This window comes from Aquarana catesbeiana, linkage group LG10 (genome assembly GCF_042186555.1).
Source record: "Aquarana catesbeiana isolate 2022-GZ linkage group LG10, ASM4218655v1, whole genome shotgun sequence".
Classification (NCBI taxonomy): domain Eukaryota; kingdom Metazoa; phylum Chordata; class Amphibia; order Anura; family Ranidae; genus Aquarana; species Aquarana catesbeiana.
The window spans coordinates 88738876-88759594 of NC_133333.1; the positions used below are offsets into that span (position 1 = coordinate 88738876).

Genomic DNA, 20719 nt, shown 5'->3' on the forward strand with positions numbered 1-20719 from the left:
GCCGGTTTTTAAAAAATCTACAGTATTCAGAATCGCCGTTTTCGGCGATCTGAATACTTTGAAGTGCAAAGGAGGGATCGGGGGTCTTTTAGACCCCCGATCCCTCCATAAAGAGTACCTGTCACCACCTATTACTGTCACAAGGGATGTTTACCATTCCTTGTGACAGCAATAAAAGTAAAAAAAAAAAAAATTTTTTTTTAAACACAATTTATAAAGTAAAAAAATAAATTAAGAAAAAAAAAAAAAAAGTTTAAAGTGCCCCTGTCCCCGCGAGCTCGTGCAGCAAAGAAAATGCATACGGAAGTCACACCCGCATATGTAAACGGTGTTCAAATCACACATGTGAGGTATCACCGCGATCGTCAGAGCGAGAGTAATAATTCTAGCCCTAGACCTCCTCTGTAACTCAAACCCGGTAACCGTAAAAAAAATTTAAAGCGTCGCCTATGGAAATTCATAGGTACCGTAGTTTGCCGCCATTCCACGAGTGCGTGCAATTATAAAGGGTGACATGTTTGGTATCTATTTACTCGGCGTAACATCATCTTTCACATTATACAAAAAAATTGGGGTAACTTTACTGTTTGGATTTTTAAAAATTCATGAAAGTGTCCCTTTTCCAAAAATTTGCGTTTAAAACACCGCTGCACAAATACCGTGTGATAAAAAATATTGCAACAATCGCCATTTTATTCTCTAGATTCTCTGCTAAAAAAATATATATAATGTTTGGGAACTCTAAGTAATTTTCTAGCAAAAAATACGGATTTTAACACCAAATTTCAAAAATAGGCTTAGTCATGAAAGGGTTAATTTGCTATGGATTAAAACAGAAAGGGAATCTTTTTTTCAAATTTGCTTTTCTTTTCTCTCTATACATAGTAAAAATAAAAATAAGTAAAAAACAGTGGTTATTAAATACCGTCAATACCTGTCCCAAAAAATGATCTAAAATTCATTTGGATAGCGTTGGATAACCGAGGAATTGTCTGTCAACTAATCATAGCATTGAACAATAAAAAACAGCCTGGTAATAATGAAAGGAAGGGGTGACTTGTGTCGGTTGGTTAAAGAACCAAATCAGGACCACGAAAACAGTTAAGGGTTATAAGAGAATGAACTGAAAATATTTTAATCTGTTTGGTGTGTTTTTTTAATGTCCTTCATACACAGTCTTTATCAATACTTTACCTCTTGCACACAAGAAATATAAGAAAATATTCCTGCTGTAAATGTTATTAGCTAATGCTGTGCTGTTTCAAGTTCAGAGCTAGCAGGCCTTTCATTATTTGACATTTCCCAGGATGACAACGTAATTTAAGCTTGTCTCCACAATGTAACCAACATCCACGTCTGTGATGGTATCCATGATATACATTACAGTATGCAAGTTCCTCCCTCCATATTAAGAAGAGATCCTCTTTTGTTTATACAAGAACTTAACCTATGTCAGTGCTTCTTTTTTGCAGGAGGGTAAAAAAACAACCACATATGAGTTCAGATTTTTAGACATTGTAAACAAATGTTAAAAAAAAATTATTTTTTATTTTAAATTTGAGTTCAATAGGTGGTATTATACACAATTCAATAAATATGCCACAATTCAATCCGGTACTACTATCCTTTGACACCAAGCTGTACCTGTTTTATACAGGCAGTAACATCCTTGTTGCCTTTCCCCTGAACAACATAATTGAGCAGGTCAAGGAGGAGAGGCATGAAAGACACAAGGAGGGAGCAGTGTCCTGCTGAATGTCAGCACACCAGCCAACTGGCATCACTTACTGAACAACTGAAATTTAGGTTGTGGACGGAGCTCTCTTTTATATCTGACAAATCTGTATTGTATACCTTTGTATGTGTATACATATACAAATATATGACATACAAAAGATCTTATTAAACCTTAAAATTTCAACTGTGCATAGGAGTTCACAAGTGATTTGGCTGGTTGTGTGCCCATTTGGAGAGGCATGCCTTCCAGCTAAAGCTGGCCCCACACCATAGATTTGGTCAGTTATGGAAGGGCAATTAGCCAATAACTGTGATGGTCTACCTGACTGAACATAAATGTATTGTTTAGGTAGACCTGCCACCATATAATTATGGTTCAGTATTGCTGATCCAACAGACCAAATATAAGGAAACTGACTGGTGCAACTCTGTACCTAGAAGTAATAAAGGTAACAGTGTAGCTGCTTGTGGGTAGCATCAAAACCTGCACCTTTCTAGTGCTCAAAATCCCCCCAACCTAATAATCCAGCACCTCAAAATACCAGGTACTTTCAGGTATGGGGCACTACTAGAACATAACCCCCATCTCCCACAATGCAGTGCCTTGTGCCTGTTCAGCCAATTTCTTGGGGGCATGTTTAGCAATACACAAATACTGACTTTGAGGAAGTCAGATGTGGGGTGTTGGGTCATATGGGGTCTAGAATGATAAGAGCAGGCACTATGATCATCTATAAACCACAGTTACTTTCAACACTTAGTTCTAAGTAGAAAGCCACTTTAAGGCAGGCTTGATAATTAGGCAGTTATGATTGCAGCACAGTGCTGTTTTGCTTCCACTTTCATTATATTGGTTTGCACTCGATTTAAATTGACATTGCTAGCTCACCATCTGCTTTAGCATTAATCAGACTAGTATCAATGCAGCAAACAACACATCAAATCAAGGAAGCTAGGCCCACAGTAAACTCAATTTGGCAACAGGAGAGCTGCAATGGCACCTTGTGGTCAATGTGGGGCCATACAGTGCAGAAAGGAATGGCCTGGAAGTCCTCTCATAAATTAAAGCGGCATACGCTAGTGGCACATCTACCCTTGGAGATGCATTTCTCCTTCAGCCAGAAGCCTTCCTTAAAAAAAAAAAAAAAAAAAAAAAAAAAAAAAAAAAAGGTGGTGACCGAAGTCTTCTCCTGGTCTGTGGCACCCTGTGTGTTACATGGATGTGACTGCTGAAAACCAGTGCTTTTCATGACTACTCTTGAAAGTGTTTCTGTGCACATTTCAGAACACATAAATTTTGTCTCTTTCTACATCATCCAGATCATCATCCAGATACAGCAGAACCTGTGAAGAGACGGTGTAGTTGTCAAAAGAAATATTTATAAAACAGTTTATTACAAATCCCCAACATAAATACTATTATTGCAAAAAATATTTTAACACTAAATACTTTAACTAAAAATGTGGGGTTACAGTTATATATATCACATTAAAGTGCACCTGTGCCCAGACAATGGGTATTAAACTATTAACTTATACGTTAGGCCCCCTGCGCTGAGTATTTAGCCTGTGTGCGTCCAATCCCAGCATTTCAATGCACCCGGGGAGGTACAGGTGCAGAATCCAGCTGAAATATGCTGTGGCTGGATAGGGTTGAACACTGTACTGAGTGACACTTGTTTTTAGCACTGTATGGGTTCAGAGATGTATGCCTGGAATGCAAAAAGCCTTTGCAGATAGTGGGGCTGGACACTGCACCTGTGCCAAAAGGGCCCATCAAGCAGTACATAGGCTTTAAAGGTTATTCATTCTCAAAAATCCTCAAAGATCCCAACAAAGGCTCTAGTCAGGTTTCCAACAGCTTAAGATAGCCATACATGGATCGAAATTTGGCCGGTTCAGTATGGACCAGCAAATTTCCATGGCTGAAATCCATGGAAAATTTATATAATGATGTAGAATTACATGTCACAACTTTTAGGTTAAGTTGATATATTTTTGGACACTGATCAATTGATACCTAGCGCTCAACTATTTTTTGAGATTTTTTTGATTCATATCTGTGTTTAAATCACGGGGTTGTTTTGTTTGGCTGCAGGGGTATCACTATTTAGGTTTGTATTAATCTTTGGCGCAGTGATTTTAGTTTTTGAAATCCATGTATGGGCAAGGCTGATTGTACACAAGTCAATCATCCAGCCTGTCTGTCTGTCTTTTCCTGAATGATCAGCGCAGCCAGCTAAATCCGGCAACACTGATCATTGTATTCTGATGGTGGGGAAGGCTCCCTGCTGTCAGAATACAATACCACAGTGGGAGGAATTCCCTAATCCACACATTTGCTGTGGAATCTAGACAATTTCTTTCGTTCAACAAACTGATTTAATATAAAAAAAAAAAAGCATTATGTATGTGCTGTCTTAGAAACACCTGCTGGTTATTTACATTAGAGGCATTGTAGACTGCTAAGATTTTGCTCTACATAGAAAAAAAAAAAAAGCAGAGATTGTATTGTGAGCTTCAATTTCTCCACAATGCTGGTAGATACAGAGATGCACGAGGAATGGGACACTAAACAATATCCTTATTTTCCTAAAAAATAAAACCTGACAAATCCACGACCTAATGGCCCAGTAATCACATTTTTATGAAATTACAGTGTTTTTCTGCCTGCTGTAACATCCTCTGTGAGTTCCCAAAACCTTTTTTCTCCTCGCTTCCATTTGCATGGAACAAGCAGTGAACATTCATTGCAGTCATGTGCACTTCTCCATGTACACTACAAATCCCATAAGTACAGTATGTAAAAGACAAGGTAAGAGAAACTGCACTACCAACTACGCGCAGTAGTTTATTAGCACTCATAAAAACAAAGATGGCCACGACTTCTGACGTCTGGTGCCCTGTTTCTGCCCTAGCAAATTCCATGTAGGTCACAGCAGCCCTTCTTTTTCTTGGCAAGAGGCTATCTTTACATGAGGAAGTGCTTTGACTGGGAAAAGGCTGCCACACTGTGAATGCATATTATCTTTGTTTTTATGACAGCTAAAAACTACTTCACTTAGTCGGTGGCGCTGTTTCTCTTTCTTTGTCTTTTAGATACATTTGAATTTGCAAAAGGAAGTCACCCTAACCCTCCCATCTGGAAAGAATTTGTTGATGCCAACAGTGTTCATCCTTTATATTCATGGAGGAATATGGAATTTGGGATAATGAACTTGTATAGGATTACAATACACTTAAAATGTCCCTTAGTCTGAACACATTTGTACACACTTTGGTTGAGTTTTGAGCCTTCTGGCGTCCATCTTGGGATTGAGCAAGAGGGTGACTATGTTCCTACATACAGTGGGACCATTGAGAAAGAATGTTCCTCTAACAGGAAGTCGGATCACAGCAGCAGCAGCAGCAGCAGCAGCAGCAGCAGCAAAAAAAAAAAAAAAAAAAAAAAAAAGCTGGAACGCAATAGAAGATACCCTTTTTAGTTCGGAAAACATACTTGAATTTTATATATATATATATATATATATATATATATATATATATATATATATATATATATATATATATATATATATATATATATATATATATATAAAATTTATTTTTCATACAAACCAAAGTTTAGAGTTCGTTTAAGTGCTTGTTCAGAATATGTAAATACTTTAATACTTTTGTTTAGGGAATCCTTTCAAAAGAGGAATGATATCCACAGTCCTTAAAGAATTAAATTTAACTTCTTCAATGAAACCTGTACTGAGAAAGTATGCTTACTGCCACTGCTGAACTGTCCTGCAAATAATAGTACCTGACACTGAAACAAGTATGTAGATTAGGAGCCCTGACTTTATCACAAGGTCCCTTATCTGTACATGTTTGTCTAACTTTAAAAGCCTTTGACCCAGCAGTATAGCTAAACACACCTAGGACCTAGGGCAAGATATGGGCTTCATTCTTGTACCCAATGCTCTAAAATTAACATTCCCAAACCTTATTTTTCCCCCATGCAGCTAATATGTTAATCCAATTACCTCCGATAGGTTAACCCAGTGTTTCCCAATTCCAGTCCGCAAGGCACACCAACAGGTGATGTTTTGAGGATTTCCCTTGGATAAAACAGCTGTGGTAATTACTAAGTGAAACTGATCAAATCACCTGTGCAAAATCATGTGAAGCCTGAAAACATGACCCGCTGGTGTACCTTGACCAGAATAGAGAAACACTGGGTTAGCCCATAACTATCAAAACCCCTCCTTTGCATTTAACCCCCCCCCCCCCCCCACTCCTATAGTTCCCTCTATGTTGCCTGGCTTGACCTTGTTCAGATATAAATATGTTTCCTATGCTAGCTACTAATTGCAGTTGACTATTATGTAAGATAAGAAAACTCACAAGGAAGGAACCAAACATAGCAATGGAGGAGAGGAAATGCCAGATGTCATGGTCATCGAAGAATCCAAGCAATATGCACTCTCTGTTGTGCTCACGAGATTCAGCTGGGGTTTTCTGAACACAGAATAAACAGTTAATAAAAACGCAGCACTGCAGAGAATATATTTAAAGCAGAGATTTGTAGCCTACCACTTGGCACATGAAACAAAGATGGTTTATGGCAGAAAAAAGACCAAGTGGTTCATCAAGTCTTCACCTTTCTCCAATTTATTATAGCTACTTTTAAACCTCCCTCAATTTACAGAGCGCTTTACATATATATTATGCATTCACATCAGTCCCTGCCCAATCTAAGCTCTAAACTCACATTCAAACACATACTAGGGACAATTTGGACAGAAGCCAACTAATCTACCAGCATGTCTTTGGAGTGTGGGAGGAAACCAGAGTATCCAAAAGAAACCCACACAGGCACAGAGAACATGCAAACTCCAGGCAGGTAGTGTCGTGGCTGAGGTTCAAACCGGTGACCCTAGTACTGCTAGGCAGCACCACTTAGCTACCAACCACTGTGCTAATAAATGTTATTTATTTATCACACTTGTCTGAGTACAGAGTTATTCTTGCCCCAATGCTTACATTCACATACTGTTGACTGAGTCACTACCTCTGCTCGAGGTCTATACCAGTTTACCAGTAACTTTTGCAAAATAATACTTTCTAAGATTAGTTTAGATCTTTCCTCCTGCTAGTTTAAGGTCATGTCCCTACGTTCCTAATCTTAGCTTCATATTGAGAATACTGCGGTCCTGAACCTTATCTTATGCACACCCTTAAAGTATTTCAAGTTTCAATAATCTCTTCCCTTCTTCCCGCCAGACAGTACATATTAGGTTCCTGAATACTCTTCTGATATATTTTATCCCCAAGACTTTTCACCATTTTTGCTCGTCTTTGAACTTGTTCTATCTTATCAATATCTTTTTGTAAGTGAGGTATCCAGAACTGGACACAGTATTCTAAATAAAGTCTAATAAGAATCTGGACCTTCTTTCTTCTGCTGGTGATCCCTCTAGTAACATACTCCAGAATTTGATTTCCTCATTGCCAGGCCACACTGCGCATTTTAAATGTTATGGAAATTGGAAATCTACAAAACTATTTTACACTTTTTTTTTTTTTCTCATTTGCTGCAGGTTTCACTGGAAGAAAAACAAAAAGCTTGGGGCATGGCTGAAAGCAAGACACGTCATAAAGACAATTGTTGCTGGAAGTTAAAGGAAATCTATCATTTTACAGCTGTCTCCAAATAGGTGTATATGGGAAATCTTACAATGAGAATACGGTTTCTGGTAAGAAATTGTCTAAGCAACTGGAGAGGTTTTCTCACTTCCTGTTGTGTCTCTGGGTCAGGAATTCAAGGTAAATCTCCCCAATAGGACACAGTCTTTTGAAGTATTCCCTAAATATGATCTAACAAAGAGACAACAGGATAGTGGATTAAATATGCTCTAGTTCCAGTGTTTAATATCTTCATAAGATGTAGATGCCCAAGGAGAACGGCTGTGGACATTGATAGTGTACAGTATATATTCCACGGGTTAAAATTAATTGAGAAAATGCCCCATTAGGGTGCATTTACACTTGCAAATGCACCCTGCCTGCGACTATATGCAAGAACCCCAGCGGGGGGAGGGGGGGGGTTCTGCCATTGGCTGGGAGAGACAGCCCCATTGAAAGCAATGGGAGGCTGCCAGCTCCTGCATCTAATCATGCCCACTAACATATAATCTCTAACGCTGTGATCACATACAAGTGATCAGCTCTGCATGCAGACTGTCTGCATCCAGGGCCAATCACTCACATGTGATCGCTGCATAAGGGATTACATGCAAGTCGGTGTGATAAGATGCAGGGGCCGACAGTCTTCCATTGCTTTCAATGGGGCCTCTTCTTGCAGCTGATCGTTCTCATGTATAATCGCAAGCGGGGTGCACTTGCATGTCTGTATGCACCCTTATGGCCCCTGGATGGTGGTAACAATCGTAGGAAATAAATACTCATCTATCATCAGCTTAATATAGTGGCCAAGTTCAACTTTTAAAGAAACAGCTGAAATTTTAACATAACTTCAGCTGCCTACAATACATCTTTGGACCAGCTGTGCATTTTTGAAAATCACGATAGACAGAATATGTATTTAGAAACTATCGGCTTATATTGCTTTACATGTAACATAACAAGGCTAATAAATGGGTGTTCCATTGAAGACCGGTGCATGCGTTTGCCAATACAGCATGGAAGAGTTAGGAAGAATTCAGCCGCAGAGTGTGCATTGATGGACGTACCACACAGTGAAGGGATCTGGACAGCACTGTTTTAGTTAAGAACATTACATGCCTGGGGGAGGGGAGAGGATTGAAAAGGGTATTTCTAGTGCAGTTATATATTAGTAAAATATGCTCTGTGTTGGGTGCCTTCCTATCAGGGCAGATTCACACTACCTGCAAAGAAAAAAGTTCAAGTTTTTCTGTGTGGGTAGTGACCACAGCCTTGCATTTTTACAAAATGACATTCTGCTAATTTCTATACATAGCAGGTCATATAAAGGCAGGGTCACACAAAATGGATGTGAAGCAGGGCGAAAAAATGCAGACATGTTGCAGTTTTCCGCAACACTCTGCCCTGCAGTGCGGAAGTGCAAACGGGGCACAGAGAAAAACATTGTTTTTCTTCTACAAAAAACAAAAGAAAACACAGCCCTATGGGTTGATGATTTTAATACATCTTCCCCAGTTTGTTAAACCCTGACTGGAGCCTCCTTTGTATTGCTCGCCTCTTTCTTATATGTTTTTTTTACCAGCTTGCGTGCCTGATATATTCTATGCTTACCTGCCAAGTGCTGAGCCCCTGGAAGAAAAAGAACAAAGCGAATCCCCAAACCACAGATGTACACACGATACAAAGCAGCGGGGCAGGAAGTATACGCTCCCCACTGCGTAGCTAATAAAGTTTAGGAAAAAACAAACAAAAAAAAATTATTATACATAGAGACATTGCAGTAACCTCCTACTCTGTTAAAAAAAAAACAAAAAAAACAAAACACTTTCATTTTTGGATATTTAAAAAAAAAAAAAATGCCTGTAAATGAAACACGGCTAAATGTGAGTTACCGCATTTAGCGCTTGAAATGCCTCTAAACTCAGCGTCTGAACAAATTTTTTTGCTTTCCAAAAAAGGCCTCTAAACTTAACTGCCTAGAAACGCCTATAAATGACCCTGTGTACATGTACTGATAAGATAACATAGAGGAGAGTTCAGGAGCAGTTGAAAAAAAATGCCCAACTGCTCCTAAACGTCCGTTTGCCAGCAACAGTGTACATGAGGCCTTAGAGTTCTAAAAATGAGATGGAATTTACATTGTTAGATTTTTTTTTTTTTAACTCTCTTTGCAGTGCAAAGCCTGTTAATTTTGCAGCAAACCACACATCTCTTTCACAGATTCAAAGGTTTGATTAATTTGTCCTACGCAGGCATGTACAGTGGGGACGGAAAGTATTCAGACCCCCTTAAATTTTTCACTCTTTGTTATATTGCAGCCATTTGCTAAAATCATTTTAGTTAATTTTTTTCCTCATTAATGTACACACAGCACCCCATATTGACAGAAAAATACAGAATTGTTGACATTTTTACAGATTTATTAAAAAAGAAAAACTTTGCAGTGACACTCATATATTTAACTCAGGTGCCGTCCATTTCTTCTGATCATCCTTCAGATGGTTCTACACCTTCATTTGAGTCCAGCTGTGTTTGATTATACTGATTGGACTTGATTAGAAAAGCCACACACCTGTCTATAAAAGACCTTACAGCTTACAATGCATATATAATAAATGTGCCCGCGCTAGTATAGTGTCACATATAAAATATATAAAAAATATTTTCACATATAAAACACATGTAATGTGATAAATAAAACCATACAGGTAAAATATAATGCAAATAACTATAAATGATAAACCACCAAGTGCATATAAAGGTGCAATCGTGGTAGTAACTAATAAAAGTGCAACGTGCTAAACATATAAATATCAAAACACTTTCCAGTGACAAATGAGTGTATATCCCAATTAATAAATACAAATCACAAAAAACGTGAATAAATAGTGTCCATAAAATGAATAAACATCATGCTTCTTCTGATGGGTGTATAAATCACAACACGTGAAAACTGTGCTCTCCCGTGACACCCCACATGTGCTTGCGCTCACCTTCAGTCCTGTGACACAGTAATTAAACGGTGTCAAAATAAGCATTGGGGCCACTCCTAGGCTCACTCAGGATACAATGATGCAAAGACACTCCTCCCAGGTGAAACTGCTAGGCTCACTCAGGTTACAATGGTGCAAAAACACTCCTCTCAGGTAAAACCAAGATCCAAAATCATAGAAAAAACAAACAGAGGGACTCCATAGTGCAATATAACCAGGACATTTATTAAAGAATAAGCCCTCCAAGAGGGTACTCACATTGGATGGGTGCTAGAGTGCACCAGACTGTACAGGTAAAATAATAAGCAGCTGATCGTATGGCATGCGGTATGGCATGTGCAATCCTCCTCCTCTGCTGACAGCTCCGGCCTACCCCTCCCCGACGCGTATTCGGCACAGGGGTTTCGTGCCTTCCTCTGGGGGATAACATTATCCCCCAGAGGAAGGCACGAAACCCCTGTGCCGAAGATGCGTCGGGGAGGGGTAGGACGGAGCTGTCAGCAGAGGAGGAGGATTGCACATGCCATACCGCACGCCATACGATCAGCTGCTTATTATTTTACCTGTACAGTCTGGTGCACTCTAGCACCCATCCAATGTGAGTACCCTCTTGGAGGGCTTATTCTTTAATAAATGTCCTGGCTATATTGCACTATGGAGTCCCTCTGTTTGTTTTTTCTATGATTTTGGATCTTGGTTTTACCTGAGAGGAGTGTTTTTGCACCATTGTAACCTGAGTGAGCCTAGCAGTTTCACCTGGGAGGAGTGTCTTTGCATCATTGTATCCTGAGTGAGCCTAGGAGTGGCCCCAATGCTTATTTTGACACCGTTTAATTACTGTGTCACAGGACTGAAGGTGAGCGCAAGCACATGTGGGGTGTCACGGGAGAGCACAGTTTTCACGTGTTGTGATTTATACACCCATCAGAAGAAGCATGATGTTTATTCATTTTATGGACACTATTTATTCACGTTTTTTGTGATTTGTATTTATTAATTGGGATATACACTCATTTGTCACTGGAAAGTGTTTTGATATTTATATTTTTAGCACGTTGCACTTTTATTAGTTACTACCACGATTGCACCTTTATATGCACTTGGTGGTTTATCATTTATAGTTATTTGCATTATATTTTACCTGTATGGTTTTATTGATCACATTACATGTGTTTTATATGTGAAAATATTTTTTATATATTTTATATGTGACACTATACTAGCGCGGGCACATTTATTATATATTTTTTATCTATCTACACGCAATGAAACGTGGTTCAGTGCTTGCAGCTTAAATAGTTTACTCCTTAGAGGCATTAGTCCATCTGTGGCTCGCAAGACACCTATATTTAGCTCACAATGCATGTCAGAGCAAATGAGAATCATGAGGTCAAAGGAACTGCCTGAAGAGCTCAGAGACAGAATTGTGGCAAGGCACAGATCTGGCTAAGCTTACAAAAAAATTTCTGCTGCACTTAAGGTTCCTAAGAGCACAATGGCCTCAATAATCGTTAAATGGAAGACGTTTGGGACGACCAGAACCCTTCCTAGAGCTGGCCGTCCGGCCAAACAGAGCTATCGGGGGAGAAGAGCCTTGGTGAGAGAGGTAAAGAAGAACCCAAAGATCACTGTGGCTGAGCTCCAGAGATGCAGTCGGGAGATGGGAGAAAGTTGTAGAAAGTCAACCATCACTGCAGCCCTCCACCAGTCGGGGCTTTATGGCAGAGTGACCCGACGGAAGCCTCCTCCTGCAAGACACATGAACGCCCGTATAGAGTTTGCTAAAAACACCTGAAGGACTCCAAGATGGTAAGAACTAAGATTCTCTGGTCTGATGAGACCAAGATAGAACTTTTTGGCCTTAATTCTAAGCGGTATGTGTGGAGAAAATTAGGCACTGCTCATCACCTGTCCAATACAGTCCCAACAGTGAAGCATGGTGGTGGCAGCATCATGCTGTGGGGATGTTTTTTAGCTGCAGGGACAGGACAACTGGTTGCAATCGAGGGAAAGATGAATGCGGCCAAGTACAGGGATATCCTGGACGAAAACCTTCTCCAGAGTGCTCAGGATCTCAGACTGGGCCGAAGGTTTACCTTCCAACAAGACAATGACCCAGAGCACACAGCTAAAATAACGAAGGAGTGGCTTCACAACAACTCCGTGGCTGTTCTTGGATGGCCCAGCCAGAGCCCTGACTTAAACCCAATTGAGCATCTCTGGAGAGACCTAAAAATGGCTGTCCAACGTTTACCATCCAACCTGACAGAACTGGAGAGGATCTGCAAGGAGGAATGGCAGAGAATCCCCAAATCCAGGTGTGAAAAACGTGTTGCATCTTTCCCAAAAAGACTCATGGCTGTATTAGATCAAAAGGGTGCTTTTACTAAATACTGAGCAAAGGGTCTGAATACTTAAGACCATGTGATATTTTAGTTTTTCTTTTTTAATAAATCTGCAAAAATGTCAACAATTCTGTGTTTTTCTGTCAATATGGGGTGCTGTGTGTACATTAATGATGAAAAAAATGAACTTAAATGATTTTAGAAAATGGCTTCAATATAACAAATAGTGAAAAAATTTAAGGGGGTCTGAATACTTTCTGTCCCCACTGTAGATGGGATATATACTGGTAGTGAGCTACAGAGAATTTCTTATTGAAATCAAAAGTTGTAACACAAAGTTGCCATACAGACAGCTCCATAGAGGGTAACTATGCATATTCTGTGATTTATACACTATGATCCTAAGTAGGTAACTTTCCAAAATGTATTCTGTACATAAATGTAATGTTATTAGCTCAAGTAACAGAGCACAAACCATCATACAAACCATATCAGCATTTAATTTCTTACCTTCATAATAATGTAGAAGGCAAAATATAATAACAAGTTACAAATTCCAATGGCGAGAAGATATGAGGCAAAATCATTAGGACGTACAATAAGGCCATATGCTGCCCTGCAGACAAAACAAACACATATATTACCAGAAAGAAGTACAGGCAGAGAGTAAAGAGCTACAAAGGCCCACAATACCCATGATGATGTAAAATAAGAAAATGTTTAAAGCTAAACTCCAGTCATCAGCAAAAACTTGCCATTAGAGTGTTGCTATTTGGTAAACTCAGGAATTACGTTTTTTTGTTTGGGAAGGGATAAATGACTGGTCCCACAAAGCCAATCCTCTTCACCTGGTTGTAAGGCCACTACCTTGCTGCATCATGTACTAAACAGGACCAGCGGTGAGTATTGGTCCTGCATTATACATAATGGCATCAAAGAACGGCCCAAATTCTGGTGTTAGAGTGGAAGGAAAGAAGATCGGCAGCTGCCATAGAAAAAAGAAATAAGGCAAATATTCCTGTGTATTATCACCCCTACCACCACTACTAAACAAGCAGTAATACATAAATGTAATGTTCTCAAATGACACATTTTTAATGCTAACACAAGACTTAAAACGATTTCTGTGGGAAAGATTATTTTAGGGTTGGGGAGGGTTAGTGGGTCGGGCCTTCAATTAGGGCATCACTCTCACTGATAGGGGCACCATTTCACAAAATACCTCCATCACTAAAATATACAGTCAGGTCCATAAATATTGGGACATCAACACAATTCTAATCTTTTTGGCTCTATACACCGCCACAATGGATTTGGAGTGAAATGAATAAGATGTGCTTTAACTGCAGAATTTCAGCTTTAATTTGAGGGTATTTACATCCAAATCAGGTGAAAGGTGTAGGAATTATAACAGTTTGTATATGTGCCTCCCACTTTTTAAGGGACCAAAAGTAATGGGACAAAGTAATGGGACAAAGTAATGGGACAAAGTAATGGGACAATTGGCTGCTCAGCTGTTCCATGGCCAGGTGTGTGTTATTCTCTCATTATCTCATTTACAAGGAGAAGATAAAAGGTCCAGAGTTCATTTCAAGTGTGCTATTTGCATTTGGAATCTGTTGCTGTCAACTCTCAGTATGAGATCCAAAGAGCTGTCACTATCAGTGAAGCAAGCCATCATTAGGCTGAAAATGCAAAACAAACCCATCAGAGAGATAGCAAAAACATTAGGTGTGGCCAAATCAACTGTTTGGAACATCCTTAAAAAGAAAAAACGCACTGGTGAGCTCAGCACCACCAAAAGACCCAGAAGACCACAGAAAACAACTGTGGTGGATAACCGAAGAATTCTTTCCCTGGTGAAGAAAACACCCTTCGCAGCAGTTGGCCAGATCAAGAACACTCCCCAGGAGGTAGGTGTATGTGTGTCAAAGTCAACAATCAAGAGAAGACTTCACCAGAGTGAATACAGAGGGTTCACCACAAGATGTAAACCATTGGTGAGCCTCAAAAACAGGAAGGCCAGATTAGAGTTTGTCAAACAACATCTTAAAAAGCCTTCACAGTTCTGGAACAACATCCTATGGACAGATGAGACCAAGATCAACTTGTACCAGAGTGATGGGAAGAGAAGAGTATGGAGAAGGAAAGGAACTGCTCATGATCCAAAGCATACCACCTCATCAGTGAAGCATGGTGGTGGTATTGTCATGGCGTGGGCATCTATGGCTGCCAATGGAACTGGTTCTCTTGTATTTATTGATGATGTGACTGCTGACAAAAGCAGCAGGATGAATTCTGAAGTGTTTCGGGCAATATTATCTGCTCATATTCAGCAAAATGCTTCAGAACTCATTGGATGGCGCTTCACAGTGCAGATGGACAATGACTCGAAGCATACTGCGAAAGCAACCAAAGAGTTTTTTAAGGGAAAGAAGTGGAATGTTATGCAATGGCCAAGTCAATCACCTGACCTGAATCCGATTGAGCATGCATTTCACTTGCCGAAGACAAAACTGAAGGGAAAATGCCCCAAGAACAAGCAGGAACTGAAGACAGTTGCAGTAGAGGCCTGGCAGAGCATCACCAGGGATGAAACCCAGCGTCTGGTGATGCCTATGCGTTCCAGACTTCAGGCTGTAATTGACTGCAAAGGATTTGCAATCAAGTATTAAAAAGTGAAAGTTTGATGGATGATTGTTAATCTGTCCCATTACTTTTGGTCCCTTAAAAAGTGGGAGGCACATATACAAACTGTTGTAATTCCTACACCGTTCACCTGATTTGGATGTAAATACCCTCAAATTAAAGCTGAAAGTTTGCAGTTAAAGTACATCTTGTTTGTTTCATTTCAAATCCATTGTGGTGGTGTATAGAGCCAAAAAGATTAGAATTGTGTCGATGTCCCAATATTTATGGACCTGACTGTAATTTATTGATACAATCGGGTACCTTAGATGCAAGCCACAGGAATGTCACTCTTCGCTGATCTGACCTGGGATTGTGTAGAACGTTAAGTCTGCACAGCTCTAACTGTAAATTTTGGGAATAATGGCAGCACCTAAACCGACTCATTTGTCAGAGACAAGCAGCCTCAATGACAGCTTTATAGAGAAAGCCACAGCTCTACAGATAAAGGGGTGGATTTACTAAAAGGCAAATAGACTGTGCACTTTTGCACATACAGTTGCACTCATTTTCCCCAGAGCTTCGTAAATGTGGTAAAGCTCTGCTGATTTCCATCATCCAATCATGTGCAAGCAAAAATGCTGTTTTTATTATATTTTTTCCTTGCACCTGATTGGGTATTCTTTACAAAGTAAAGCTTTACATTTGCTAAGGAAAATGTACTGGTCATTGGGCAGGCAAGGGTAGTGTTTTATCTGTTTTACTAGTGTAAAATTGTATTTATATTATTTTACATTTAAAGAATGTGAAAAATATATTTTTTATGCAAATTACTTTTACCACACAGTATGGCTTGCATCTAACCATAAAAAAAAAAAAATCTAGTGGTAGTGAAAACCAATCAAACAATTGTAATTCTACTTATAAACCATGCTAAATATTTACTATTGTGTTTACTTACAAAGACCAGTTTATGATGTTCCCCATGACAAGTAGCACCATGCGGTCCTGAAAGAAGTTGGAAAAGTAGATCTTAATTACTCTGAGGGACAGAAGTGGACATAGGAAGCATGTACAGGAGACATTAAATATTTTTTTCTGCGTTGAAGCCGTGTAGAATGTATCTCATGGCTGCTATGGTCATTTGTGATCATTTTATCACCAGTCATTAGGTTCATATCCTTAAAGTGATTATAAAGGGTTTTTTTTGGGGGGGTTTTGATTACAATAAAAAATATTTCATACTTACCTGCTCTGTGCAACTATATCGCACTGAGCGGTCCCTTACCTGCTCTTTCGGTTCCTCGCTGGAAATGTCTGCTCCTCCTTCCTGCGGTTGCCTCCTCAACAAGCTAGATGCTAAGGGGGCACACATTTTGTCTGCGTCCATAGACACACACAGCACTGGTAAGCCACGCCCCCACTCCCTACTCATATGAGTTAGATTCCTGCTGCTCTCACAGTCTCTTGTGAGACAAGAAAAACAGGAAAGTGGTGTTGCAGCCGGGACAGCGCTGGCTCAATGACTTAGTCAGGTAAGTGTTTAGTGATGGGGGTGGGTGGATTAGGTAGTGGGGAGTTTTTTTTACCTTAATGAAGATTATTCAATCAGGTAAAAAAAAGGTTTAGAACCACTTTAAAGTCAAAGTTATCAGTTAATATAATCCAAACAAGATGATGCAAAAGATGTACTTTAATTTATTTTGATGTGTTCAGTTAAATTCTGCCCTGTACTGATAAAGGACAATTCACTTCTATCCCACTTCTGAAAGCGGCTCAGCATTTTTATTTGACAAAGGAATGGTGGTGGGTAGGTCTTCCTGAAATTATAGAAGTTGAGCTCCTTGTAACAAAGAGAAACTAGTTCCAGAGAGGCACACAGAACAGTGCTTACTGGCTGACAAAGACAATACCAAGCACTTTGTCGCATTCAGGTGTTTGCCGTGAGGTGCAAGTGCTTATCATCTATTACTGCAAAGTTTTCATTAAAAAATTGGGGTCCGATGACAGGGTCTCTTTAAAAAGGTCAAACTATGCAGATGTGCACACCGAAAACAATTAGAACATAACTCAGTTGAGCCGATTTACTAAAACTAGAGAGAGCAAAATCTGGTGCAGCTGTGCATGGTAGCCAGCTTCTAACTGCAGTTTGTTCAATTCAGCTTTGACCAAAAAAACTGGAGGGACAGTCTTCTGCCAAAGTTAATTACTATTAGTTAACCTTAACATGACGGACAAGCAGAGAAATAAAGCTGGACAATGGAAACGCATACCCTATCCTACAATCAAAGAAGCACTTACCACATACATTGGGGGGCTACACTGTCTGACACAATCTGTGTAGAGAACCTGAAGGATCCTGCGAATAATTCCAGAATCTGATGGGTTAGAGAAAAGTGAACATAGAATTGATTAGAAAGGAGAGTCAAAGTCACAGGGTGATGTAAATGTTTTTACTCTCGTCTGTCAAGTAGTCTATTACCTAGTCTCCAGCGACCCACATAATACAGCTGGGTGCTCAGAACCAGAGTAAACACTATATGGATCACAGAAAATACAATCCAGAAAATGGTATTTCCTTTCCCAAATACCTAGTACAACAAAAGTGAGACAACAAAAACGTATTACTTACAAGAGATCACTAGGCAGTATTTGCATTTCTATAAGTTTAACTGGGAGGCAAAAAAAGGGTTACACCGTATATGCTGTAGTTTACAAAATATGAAGAATTTGTGTACGAAAAAGGTGCTGCTAGGTTAAGCTGGCCACAGATGCATAGAATTTAGAATGAAAAAAAATTAGGAACAGGATTTCCTGTTTTCCCACACACACACACACACACATATATATATACATACAAGCATACATACACACACTCATTTCATTTTCTATGGAATCTAAAAGATGCAACAAAAAATTTAGCAAAAATGAAGAAAGTAATTAAAATATTTGTATTCACCAAGGGGTTAATTAAGAACACAGTTTTGTTCCTTTAACTGACATATGCAAATCAAGAAGTTACCCCTATGAGCCAGAGTATTTACAGTGTAGCATTACTTGTACATCTTGTGTGCTGTGCTGCTAGTATCATTTTACAGCAGAATGATCTGATCCTGTAAGAGCAAACAAGCCCTGGCTGTCAAAATGACAGCTGGTATTTGCCGGTAAACCTGGCCACTGAGGATGAGGACAAGGGTATACTGCACACACCCAACGTTCTAGACTAGGTTATGCCAGCAAACACGAGGGATTATCTTTAAAATGACAACAGACTCCATTTAAAACAAATAAACATGACTGTGATTGGTTTAATTTAGAAAATGTCATTTTTTAATGTTTTAAAACATTGTTTTAGGAAAATGAGACCATTCCATGTACATACCACACCAAGGACGGAGAAGAAAATGACAATGGCTAGGCAAGCATATGCACTATATGCACTGGCATTAATATCAGGATGCCTTTTCTGATACAACTTCAACATGCAGAGACCAGCAATCATGTACATGAAGGACGTATCTACAAGGGAAGGAAAATTGTAAGAAGAATTATGTAACAAAATGACCTGAAAGGTCTTGGTGGGAAGACAAAAATAGGTCTGTATATAGGAGATGAATGAGTGAAGACAAACCGAACTGGAAGTTGGTATAGTTGGGGCACACATGATAGCATGCACTGAGCAGTCCTTCCATCATCAGAGCAGTGCCCATGGCATAGAAAAGACCAAAGTGTTTGGGAATCCCACATTCCTGTGCACAAAAAAAAAAAAAAAAAAAAAAGTTCAGGAGAAATTACTAGATCAGATCCTTTAAAGCTGAGCTCCAGGCTCCTTCAGAAAAAATTAAGTCAGCAGCTACAAATACTGTAGCTGCTGACTTTTAATATTAGGACACTTACCTACTCACAAATCTAGCGGTGTCCTCGCCTGAGCCAATTTTTCAATCATCTCTCGGGTGCCGCCGCCGCCATCTCAGCTAAGGCAACCCGGCAGTGAAGCCTTGCAGCTGCACAGCCGGTTCCCTACTGTGAATGTGCGCTGCACTTTGTGAATGGCCCAGCGGTGGGGGAAGGAGGAGGGGGGCAGAACTTCCAGCTGAGTTTGTCACGGGAAACTCAGGAGGCAGACAAGCAGAGCTTCCCCTGAGGTGGAGCTACGTACTGCTTTAAAAGTACAACTTTGAGAACAATTAGAAATATTCAGCATTTCTGCATAATTGTTTCCAAATGTAATTTCATCTTCATCTGATGTATAATGAAGGCTCATTTTATTATGAAACCACATACACAACATGTGTTGACATACTGATGACACTTCAAACTAATGATTCCTATCGAGAAGTATGTAAACCTCTGAATGTTCCCCTAATTCAGACAGGAGCCTACCTAAGGACAAACCTAAAACATGGTCATGATGGGTTACTTAGGACAAAAATGCAGAAAAACACTTAAAAGTGAACAACTGCCCCGGTAACAACTGTCAAAGGAGGGATACCCCGAGGTTTTGAGAATATATCCTCTCACTTTCCTTGGGGCAGAAAGCGAGAAGAAATTGTCTGGGTACAGCCAGAAACATACTGTATAAAAGTCATTTTCAGTCTAAAGCCCCTTTCATCTGGGCAGATCGATCGATTGGACCATCCATGGTCTTCTATGGAGCAGCGGATGTAAATAGACATGTGCCTGTTCACACCCACCAACATCCGATCTGATAAAAACAGACAGATGGGGGATCTGTTCACCATCCGAAGACAGTTGGGTTTAAAAACGGACAGGGGGTCCGTTTACATCCGACTGCCCATAGAGGAAAGCAGGCTGTGCCCATGTCCACTCTGCATTAGTGGAGCGGACATGGACCTGTCATACGCCTGCTCAGGGGGATCAGCGGGCAGATTCCCTGCTGAGCAGGCGGATCTGCTGGCGGAGCCCGCCCGTGTGAAAGAGCCCTGAAACTAGAAAAAAAGTTTTGGCTGACATTACACTTTAGATGCTTCAAAACACTGAAAAATGTCAAAACTCTGTACTTTATTTCTTTTGCTGCGTTAAAAAACTTACCTCTAGATGTCCCCTGGTGTACATGCGGTTGCGGTTATAACTTAACTCCCTCTGCAGCACAATGATTAGGAAAAGCAACCCCAGCATGATGTACCCTAGGTTGCTTAAAATGTTGTTAAATGCACTAAAAATAATAAAAGAACAACAATCAGCATAAGCAAAAACATTCAGGCATGAACTACTGCACGAAACCTTCACTGATGTTGAATTGATGGTAAAGCAGTACAGTTATTTGTACATTCAATATCTGCATGAAATTGCCCTTCCTTTAACAATTATGCCAATTAAGAG

General features: G+C 39.8%; 1 protein-coding gene across 4 annotated transcripts in view; it reads right to left on the reverse strand.

Annotated features, from left to right (window-relative positions):
• Positions 1–1298: 1298 nt before the first annotated feature.
• SIDT2 (SID1 transmembrane family member 2) overlaps positions 1299–20719 on the reverse strand; it is a 114765-nt gene continuing 95344 nt past the window's right edge. For all 4 annotated transcript variants that reach the window (XM_073602376.1, XM_073602375.1, XM_073602374.1 and 1 more), the window contains 10 exons: positions 20429–20552; positions 19008–19125; positions 18759–18895; positions 17859–17967; positions 17678–17754; positions 16338–16384; positions 13259–13364; positions 9022–9132; positions 6130–6243; positions 1299–3081 (listed from right to left, as the gene is read on the reverse strand). In XM_073602376.1, coding sequence (XP_073458477.1) covers positions 3019–3081; positions 6130–6243; positions 9022–9132; positions 13259–13364; positions 16338–16384; positions 17678–17754; positions 17859–17967; positions 18759–18895; positions 19008–19125; positions 20429–20552 — 1006 coding nt within the window. In that variant the 3' untranslated portion in view covers positions 1299–3018. The remainder of the gene's footprint in view (positions 3082–6129; positions 6244–9021; positions 9133–13258; positions 13365–16337; positions 16385–17677; positions 17755–17858; positions 17968–18758; positions 18896–19007; positions 19126–20428; positions 20553–20719) is intronic.